Source organism: Coregonus clupeaformis, chromosome 30, assembly GCF_020615455.1.
Source record: "Coregonus clupeaformis isolate EN_2021a chromosome 30, ASM2061545v1, whole genome shotgun sequence".
NCBI lineage: Eukaryota > Metazoa > Chordata > Actinopteri > Salmoniformes > Salmonidae > Coregonus > Coregonus clupeaformis.
The window spans coordinates 48,020,750-48,031,410 of record NC_059221.1 but is presented as its reverse complement, the minus strand read 5'-3'; the positions used below and the strand labels follow the sequence as shown (position 1 = coordinate 48,031,410).

At 43.3% G+C, this 10,661-nt stretch overlaps 1 protein-coding gene across 2 annotated transcripts in view; it reads right to left on the bottom strand.

Annotated features, from left to right (window-relative positions):
- Positions 1–4,580: 4,580 nt before the first annotated feature.
- The window catches only part of atxn7l1 (ataxin 7-like 1), a 32,718-nt gene continuing 26,637 nt past the window's right edge, over positions 4,581–10,661 (bottom strand). For both annotated transcript variants that reach the window (XM_041857316.1, XM_041857317.2), the window contains 3 exons: positions 7,797–7,918; positions 6,701–7,409; positions 4,581–6,460 (listed from right to left, as the gene is read on the bottom strand). In XM_041857316.1, coding sequence (XP_041713250.1) covers positions 6,437–6,460; positions 6,701–7,409; positions 7,797–7,918 — 855 coding nt within the window. In that variant the 3' untranslated portion in view covers positions 4,581–6,436. The remainder of the gene's footprint in view (positions 6,461–6,700; positions 7,410–7,796; positions 7,919–10,661) is intronic.

The window sequence follows — 10,661 nt, the reverse complement described above, 5'->3', positions numbered from 1 at the left end:
AACCTAACTCCTAACCTTAACCCTAACCCCTAGCCTAGCTAACATTAGTCACCTAGCTAACATTAGCATTAGCCACCTAGCTAATGTTAGCTACAACAAATTGGAATTCATAACATATCATAAGTTTGCAAATTTGTAACATGCTGTACGAAATTGCAATTTGTAACATATTATACAAAAGGGATGATGGACATCCACAAATTAATACATACCATATGAAACGCAGTGGAGGCTGGTGGGAGGAGCTATAGGAGGATGTGCTCATTGTAATGGCTGGAATGGAATCAATGGAACGGTACCAGGTTTGTACCATTGATTCCATTCCAGCCATTACAATGAGCCCGTCCTCCTATAGCTCCTCCCACCAACCTCCACTGATGAAAGGTAACATATCATACTAATTGGAGTGTTTCGGATTTACTTTTACTATGTTATGTCTACCCCTGTATCCAGGTTGGAGCCACACCATCTGTGAATTTTTGTTTTCATTTGTTTAATTTAGGCATAAAAGCAACCTTGCCAAATACCTTACCCATATGGATTGATAACATGTTGCTCAAATGTAATAACGTTTCTACAACATTTGTGAATTCATTTAGGAACATTTGATTTTCAGCATTAAATGTTCTAGTGTGCTAAATAGTGAAGAGCTAGGATAGGTGGAGAGATGGGGCTACCCACAGGTTCCATGGAATGCCATGATGATGGCGCCTTCCAATAACTTTATGGTCCTAGCTCGCAAGTGCTGCAGCATTTTGTTGCTATGATACCGCAATCTGCTTTGAGCGCCGTTTAGCTAATCACGTGCTGAATAGAAATGTGGACATCGCAAAGATAGTCTATTATTCAATAACTCATAAATATCAATAATATTAGGCTAATCATTCAAACATAGGCCTACAAGTTATGGCTGTAGGCCTGCACTATCTCACCATGTGATGTGTGTTTTAGACTTTATTTTAGATTCAGTAGAACAGGTTTTATAGGCCTACATATTGTTTAGCCTATGTCCACATAATATAGTATTAATAACCAGTCTAAAAGTAGTTGAACCAACTTCTTGCATAGCCTACAAATTGGGGCTTCTGAAAAATATGGTTGTTGTGGTATTTGAGTAGATCTCAAGTTATAATCCCCTAGACCAGACCCTGTCCTTTAGGCCCAGTGAGAAATACAACAAAAGGTGGCCACTGCTATCGGCCAGACAATTAACCAAAGGACCAGCATTAAACCATTATCATAAGAATGCTGTTTGCAATGGGGTGAAAGCCCTCTGAATTCATTGACATGCTGCATAGTGTTGGAAACCTTTTATGTCATCAATTACATGCAAGCTGCCTTTGCCATATTACCTACAGACATCTTTTTGACATTTTGTAGCGCTAGTTGTCTATTTTTGTTGCTATAATAACCACTTTGCAACACACAAATAGGCCTACTTGTGGGTAGTTAGGAACTATTCCCTTTTGATTTTAAAAGTGAATAGAAAAGGCTCTTATAAGGTCTTCCATTATGCCTACCAATTCTGGAGATGAGGCGGCACCTGTTGCTACACAGGCATAGTCTATAAAGCACAACTTTGTACAGGTGGATGGATAGGCTACTGTGAAGGAAAGGATGAACACAGCTCTGTAGTAGCTATCGCTATACACCATAACATGTTGTTCACGCAATATATTATGAGCTGAGGGATGCACCCTGCTCAGGTGCCAGTGTTTGTTCAGCAACATAATTATCAGGTCTAGTTCCAAAATGGATTCTTGCTCACCTACTAGACTGTATACCAAGTGATAGTTTGTGGTCAAGTGTACAAGGGGACTCCAAGATATCCTAAACATCAGTACTACACCCACCTTGGCCTTTACTCACAGCTCCAGTCCATATGGCACAATCCATACATTTCATATTAGGTAGGCCTTTAAAGTGCCACTCCTGCAGGAATGAGGGGGATGGACTTTGCAAGTGTACAGAGGACTATTTGAAGTAAATGGAATGTATGGGTGTCTGTTTTCTTTCAAGTATAATTCATTGTGTACATCTTCCCCCCACGGGAAACAAATTAATCTCAATTGTATACTCCTCACATCCTCTTCTTTCCTCCTTCTAAAAACCCATTTGAGGAGAAGGTCAGAGGGGCGGGACCTCTGATTTCTTATCCAATGGGTATTGAGAAGGAGGCAAGGAGAGAGGACGCTAGGAGTATGCAATTGAGATTCTCCCATAGAAATACTATCCTGCTATGCTGAATCCTCATGCAACTGAGTGGAGTTATTCTATCAAGAAGGGACAGGACAAAACAGCAAGTAAAACAATTATTTTAAATATACTTTTTTTATCCAAAACATGGTCAAACCTGAAAATACACATCTGTATGTGTTGAAAACACCATGGGGACAACAGGATAAAAGTCACCCAGGAGTAGAAAGCACATAATGGACGCTGCCACAGACTGATAAGGTGAACCAGTGACTATTTCATAGTAAGACCTCGCCAAGGAAATGGTTCTGCTTTATTTACAGTGAATACATAAATAAGGCCTTACTTACAGAGAGACATCCATGTCCTGGGTGAGTAGTAAGGAGGAGACTGCACTATACCACTAGTCTACGTCAGAAATGGCACCCAATTCCTTATCGTGCACTACTTAGGCACTGTATTTCCCTACAAAGTGCCCTTGTTTTGACCAGGGCACGCATATACAGTTGAAGTCGGAAGTTTACATACACTTAGGTTGGAGTCATTAAAACTCGTTTTTCAACCACTCCACACATTTCTTGCTAACAAACTATAGTTTTGGCAAGTCGGTTAGGACATCTACTTTGTGCATGACACAAGTAATTTTTCCAACAATTGTTTACAGACAGATTATTTCACTTGTAATTCATTGTATCACAATTCCAGTGGGTCAGAGGTTTACATACACTAAGTTGACTGTGCCTTTAAACAGCTTGGAAAATTCAAGAAAATTATGTCATGGCTTTAGAAGCTTCTGATAGGCTAATTGACATCATTTGAGTCAATTGGAGGTGTACCTGTGGATGTATTTCAAGGCCTACCTTCAAACTCAGTGCCTCTTTGCTTGACATCATGGGAAAATCAAAAGAAATCAGCCAAGACCTCCACATTTTTTTTTGTAGACCTTCACAAGTCTAGTTCATCCTTGGGAACAATTTCCAAACGCCTGAAGGTACCACGTTCATCTGTACAAACAATAGTACGCAAGTATAAACACCATGGGACCACGCAGCCGTCATACCGCTCAGGAAGGAGATGCGTTCTGTCTCCTAGAGATGAACGTACTTTGGTGCGAAAAGCGCAAATCAATCCCAGAACAACAGCAAAGGACCTTGTGAAGATGCTGTAGGAAACAGGTACAAAATAAAAGCAACATCTCAAGACATCAGTCAGGAAGTTAAAGCTTGGTCGCAAATGGGTCTTCCAAATGGACAATGACCCCAAGCATACTTCCAAAGTTGTGGCAAAACAGCTTAAGGACAACAAAGTCAAGGTATTGGAGTGGCCATCACTAAGCCCTGACCTCAATCCTATAGAAAATATGTGGGCAGAACTGAAAAAGCATGTGCGAGCAAGGAGGCCTACAATCCTGACTCAGTTACACCAGCTCTGTCAGGAGGAATGGGCCAAAATTCACCTAAATTATTGTGGGAAGCTTGTGGAAGACTACCCAAAATGTTTGACCCAAGTTAAACAATTTAAAGGCAATGCTACCAAATACTAATTGTATGTATGTAAACTTCTTACCCACTGGGAATGTGATGAAATAAATAAAAGCTGAAATAAATAATTCTCTCTACTATTATTCTGACATTTCACATTCTTAAAATAAGGTGGTGATCCTAACTGACCTAAGACAGGGAATTCTTACTAGGATTACATGTCAGGAATTGTGAAAAACTGAGTTAAAAATGTATTTGGCTAAGGTGTATGTAAACTTCCAACTTTAACTGTAGGGCATTGGTCAAAGTAGTGCACTCTAGGGAACAGCGTGCCATTTCAGACCAACACGTAGGGAAGATCTCAATTGCATACTCCTCGTGTCCTCTCTCCTGCCGTTATTCTCAAAACCCATTGGAGGAGAAGATGGGCGGGACCTCTGGCTTTTTTATCCAATGGGTTTTAAGAAGGAGACGAGGACGCGAGTAGTATGCAACTGAAATCTTCCCATAGTGTACTGCTACTCCCCATAACCTTGCCATCGAATTCAACTGCCTCTGAGGCAGTTGAATTCGATGGCATCTTTGCTGTTCCACACTCAGTAAAAATAGCGAGGAGAGGAAGAGAAGCAAAGTTAACATTCAGGAATAATACCTAGTCAGTCACGTGCCATTTGTTTACCTAAATGACTGGAGAGGGGCATTGGTGGCTCCTGACCTGACCAACCAGTAGAGTAGTGCACACATTTTCAGTGATCGATCAGTAACTTGTAATTGATGAGTTATAAACTGATATTAACCAGCAGGCTCCGGACCTCATAGGATAAGAGTTGAATACCCCTGGCCTACACTGTAGCCTACACCTACAGCACACTGGTTTATAGAGGGGATTGGAGTCACAAGGAATACAGGCCTAGTCTTCATATTTACTGTTGTTGACAAAACACCTTTACAAATATATACACTGCCTAGTTCAAGTCTACACACACCTTGCACAGTCTTCGCATTTTGCAGCCTTACAATTCAATTTAAAAAGGGAATACATTAGATTTTTTCCTACCGATCTACAAAACCTTTGACATTTTCAAAGTGAAAGAAAATGATAGAACATTTTCCAAATTCATTACAAATAAAAAAACGAAGTTGTCTTGATTGTGCGTGTCTTCACACCACAGAATTCATACTTGGTGGGAAGCAAATATCTATATAAATAGAAGTAGATTAACAATCTGGGCATACGAGAAAAAGTGCAAAAGAGAGGATCTTAAAAAGTATTATTCTACATTCAGGCAACCACTGAATAGACTCCCCTATCTATGCAACAGTAGGGGCACTATCACTGTTCTGAAATATGCATCTAAATAATCTAAAGTAACTTCCTATCACAAGGACTCGCTAGACGGAAGTCAAATTCCTGGCTGGCAACCACCACATTGCTTTAACTCCTCCTCCATCTTTCCTAATCTGAAAATGAAGGTGGAGACGAGGAGAAGACACTTTAGACTATTGAGATGCAGCCCATGCGGTTACATCACTGTAGTGTCTATCACTGACAGAACAGAAGAACACACTGCAGTGGAACCAGCAGTATTAAAGAAGTTGGCTAGTACCATATGTACATTTCTGTAATGTACATATCAATCAAGCAGATATACAGATCTGTCAAAGACCAATGGAAGAGAAAGAAGTTATGTTGAAAGGTAGAAACATTGGAAGAAGTGTGAAAAGGGAGAACCACAGGCAAAAAGGACCCTTACAAATACTAACATCGTATTAAGAGCGCACTGTACGTGCACACGTCACCTAGCGGGTAAAACACTTTAGCTTTAGTAAGGGGAGATTAATAATGAATACAAAAATAATACAATATATGTACACATTTTCAACAATAACTCTATGATAATAATAATACTTTTAAAATGTACATACAAATATAATTTTGCTCAACGTTTGTAGCTCTACTCTGGTCAGTAAGAAATGTATTAAGAAATTATAAATTATTATACATTAAAAAATCCAACACCATCGTTTTTCCATTTAGGGTGTAGGTCCTGACACTCTCTGTGTTGCAACATTTGAGACGAAGAATAAAAACAATCCTCGATAACCTGAATTCTTCCTATTTTGAAAGACATTTCATGAAAAAGTGTCAGTATAAAGTCTTCCCTTGTGTGACAAGACAGGTTGTTGTGTAGCCTCTGGAGTCCAGGAGGAGAGTAAGTGCACTTTGAACACAGGCATGCTGGAGAGAAGGGTGTGTGGTGAGGAGGGGATGTCTGCTGGGGCTGTCAAGATAGGTCTGTCTGAGGAAGTTTTTGGACATGGGAATTCCTTCCTGGCCACCTGACCACACAGGAACGGGAAGCTACAACAACAAAACCAACTGATTGGTTGATAAATGTCTAAATGCATGTAGAGCGGTGATAAAGATGCCAAACTAAAGCAGGTTCCCTTTTCAGAGGGCAGTTTGTGATGATGAGTGTCTTGATTTGAGTGTTTCACCCTGTAACCATGGAGACTACCTCTGTGTGGGCGGGGTTGTGGGAGGAACCACACATCCTAATATGGGATGGGCAGTGTGAGAGGAGGAGCCAAATCATTCTGACCCACCAATGACTCCAAGTCCCAGAACCCCTCCTGGATACAGGTGCAGAGCTGAGTGACATCACTGTTAAGAGGGCAGGGCCCAGTGGTATGACATTGGGTTAAAGGTCACAGATACTAGTCCATGCAGCTGCCCAACATTCTGTCCATGTCTCCTGTTATTGTCTATGATGCATCTTGGACTGCAAGAGGAAAGAGAGACACAGGGGGAGAGGAAGAGCAGGGGGAGAGAAAGAAAGGGAGAGAAAGAAAGAATCAAGTTGACTGTCAAGCTCAACACATATCCTAAAACGACATCAATCTGTATAATCCATGACAGTAAAAATAAATATGAGGCAGGCTATTTTTATTTGAGTCAAGTGAGGTGAATTACCAGTTGGGTTACCATGTGAGTAACCAGGTGATTTAGAAGGTGTGTTTACCTGTCGAGGTGACTCTGGGCCTGAGGCCAGAAGTCCAGTGCTGTTCCTCCTGAAGAGACCGTCCAGCCCTGCTGCTGCTTTGGCCATCTTACTGGGCTTCCCTCCTCCTCCGTATGCACTGGGGCTCCTCCTCCTTCTCCCCTCCACCCCTCCTCCGTAGGCCAGGGGGCTGGGGGGAGGCTGGGGACTGGGAGGAGGGGGCAAGGGTCTGGGGTGGTAGGGTGTGGTGGTGGTTGGGTCAGGGTTGGAGTACGAGTCCTCAGCCCTGACCCCCACCTCACTGGCACTGTGTCCTAAGGTCTTTCTCCTACCAGAGCTGAGCATGGGGGTGGGAGTCAGAGTGTGGTAGCTGCTGCTGTTCCCCCTAAGAGTGTCAGAACTAGGTGGAAGGGTGGTCCTCCTCTTCTTGGCTGCGCCACCAGTGGCCCCTGGGGGCCTGATGGGTTTGGTGGTAGTGCCGTTATGGGGTTTCCCTAGGGCGGAGACAGGGGCCAGGGGCTGGGAGGGGTCCCTGATGCCAAACAACCCTGCTGCTGATGCATCCTGGGGGAAGGTTGTGGAGTGGGACCCAAGGGAGAAGGCTCCATTGGTGGAGGGAGGAAAGGAGGGGGAGGAGAGGCGGGGAAGAGGGGTGAGAGAGCTGGGGGAGGGAGTGCTCATAGGAGGGCTCCCGAGGGAGAGAGGGCTCTCAGCAGCCAGGGGCACCTTTCTGTAACACAGCAGAGGACAGAGACAGGCAGAGCGTTAAGAAAACCAGAGCCAAAATGAAATACTGACCCATAGATTTACAGGGGTTCAGAGACATTTCTGTCTAGAATATGAGCTAGCTGCTGATGTCCTACGCCAGAGCCACATCAGATCCAGGTCATACTAACATCCGCCATTCCACACCTATTAATAGGGTCTATGAGTCTCTGTGTGTCTTCCCTAGACAGCTGAACTCACTTTCTCCATAGAGCATCTCAAGTCTAAAGCTGGATGTAAATACATTAGAGTTGGGCCGAGAGCCCCAGATCCCGACACCTCAATTTTCCCCAACATGGGCTGGCAAATCATTTATACTGGTACAATTAATACATGCACACACTTTCCTCACCTCCACATCCGAGTGTTGACATGTTTCTCCACCATACAGTGTAACGCCAGCCTCATCTTGTCCCACCGCCGGTCAAACACATAGTGACCACGCCCCATCAGCCTGCTGCTGAATGTACAGCACTGAGACACGGAGGGATGGGTTAACACAGTCCATTTTTAAAAATCAAATCAGCCTGTATGGATGGCTTCAAGCTAGGGGTGTAACGGTTCACCAAATCCACGGTTCGGCACGTGTTGAGGTTTTGGGGTCATGGTTCGGTTTGGTTTCGGGACAGCGGGAAGTTTAAATGCCATTCACAATGTTCAGCATTCACAATGTTCCTGGCATTCTGTTGTGACAGGATTGTTATGTTGGGCCTCAGGTTTCCACTCTGATGCTGCATTTGTAACCATGTGGGAGGTGGGAATTTACCAGTTGTGAAGTTGTAAATACCAGTTGGATGCATTCATGTGATTTGAACTCATCGAGAAACACAAATGGGCTAATGGCCCACAAGCTGTGTCAACCCTAAACTAAAAGTACAGCTATTATACAGTTAAAAATAACATTAATAGATTGCGTTTTATAAATAATGTTTTGTTGTTGCATTTAACTGCAGAAAATGCTGTTATAGTGGCCATTTCCTTAGTAGGTGATGTCAGAGGTCAGTATGTGGGAGAAGTGGGAGCTCAGGATGACAGAAGAGTTTCCCACTAGTAATTTCCAGTTGGAGGGCCGTTCGAGGGGATTTTTCCCAGTAGTATGTGGTAAATTCTCACTTCCATCTTGGTAATGAACACACCATCACACTGCATCCTTCAGTGCCAGATGCGCACTTGTGACTCTCATAAAGCGGGCATGTCTGTAGCACGGTACATCTCCCACTCCAGGGTAATGTGATGGGCTGTCACTTAAGTAAGCGCAACACAGGGTGCATTGGCTAATTAATTGAAAACTTTGGCTTTGGCTTGCTTATATACAGTGCATTTGTAAAGTATTCAGACCCCTTGACTTCTTCCACATTTTGTTGCGTTACAGCCTTATTTTAAAATGGATGAAATTGTTTTTTCCCCTCATCAATCTACACACAATACCCCATAATAACAAAGCAAAAGCAGGTTTTTAGACATTTTTGCATATGTATAAAATATAAAAATCGGAAATATAACATTTACATAAGTATTCAGACCCTTTACTCAGTATTTTGTTGAAGCACCTTTTACAGCCTCAAGTCGATTACAGCCTCAAGTCTTCTTGGGTATGAAGCTACAAGCTTGGCACAGCTGTATTTGGGGAGTTTCTCCCATTCTTCTCTGCAGATCCTCTCAAGCTCTGTCAGATTGAATGGGGAGCGTTGATGCACAGCTATTTTCAGGTCTCTCCAGAGATGTTTGATCAAGTTCAAGTCCAGGCTGGCTGGGCCCCTCAAGGACATTCAGAGACTTGTCCCGAAGCCACTCCTGCGTTGTCTTGGCTGTGTGCTTAGGGTCGTTGTCCTGTTGGAAGGTGAACCTTCGCCCCAGTCTGAGGTCCTGAGCGTTCTGGAGCAGGTTTTCATCAAGGATCTCTCTGTACTTTTCTCCGTTCATCTTTGCCTCGATCCTGACTAGTCTCCCAGTCCCTGCCGCTGAAAAACATCCCCACAGCATGATGTTGCCATCACCATGCTTCACTGTAGGGATGGTGCCAGGTTTCCTCCAGACGCGACTCTTGGCATTCAGGCCAAAGAGTTCAAGCTTGGTTTCATCAGACCAGAGAATCTTGTTTCACATGGTCTGAGAGTCTTAAAATGCCTTTTGGCAAACTCCAAGCGGGCTGTCATGTGGCTTCCATCTGACCACTCTACCATAAAGGCCTTATTGATGGAGTGCTGCAGAGATGGTTGTCCTTCTAGAAGGTTCTCCCATCTCCACAGAGGAACTCTAGAGCTCTGTCAGAGTGACCGTCGGGTTCTTGGTCACTTCCCTGACCAAGGCCATTCTCCCCCGATTGCTCAGTTTGGCCGGGCGGCCAGTTCTAGGAAGAGTCTTGGTGGTCCCACATTTCTTCCATTTAAGAATGATGGAGGCCACTGTGTTCTTGGGGACCTTCAATGCTGCAGACATTTATTGGTACCATTCCCCAGATCTGTGCCAAGACACAATCCTATCTCGGAGCTCTATGGACAATTCCTTCGACCTCATGGCTTGGTTTTATGCTCTGACATGCACTGTGGGACCTTAAATAGACAGGTGTGTGCCTTTTCAAATCATGTCCAATCAATTGAATTGACCACAGGTGGACTCCAATCAAGTTGTAGAAACATCTCAAGGATGGTCAATGGAAACAGGATGCACCGGAGCTCAATTTCGAGTCCCATAGCAAAGGGTCTGAATACTTATGTAAATTACGTATCTGTTTTTTATTTTTAATAAATTTGCAAACATTTCAAAAAAACTGTTCTCGTTTTGTCATTGAGGTATTGTGTGTAGATTGCTGAGGATTATAACAAATAAAAAATCAATTTTAGAGTAAAGCTGTAACGTAACAAAATGTGGAAAAGTCAAGGGGTCTAATACGTTCCAAAATCACTGTAGAGCGGATACTACCTATTTGCTGAAATGGGTCAACAGTAAATGGGTGCAAGAGGGAAGTTTGTAACATGGCTCGAGCACTTTCACAAGGTGATGCCTGAAACCCCCCTATTCTCAACCACCGAGCATAGGCACATTTCTGTGGTTATAAACCACAACTCTATGTCCATCACTGTTGTAATCTTTGGGAAGCCAAAATGTTTCCAAACTGGAGATTTAAACGATGGAGGAGGATCCTCCAATTCTGGTTTATCGACCCCACCATAGAACTAGTTCCCGGCTGCGCCTCACAAAAGGACAGTTTGAAATC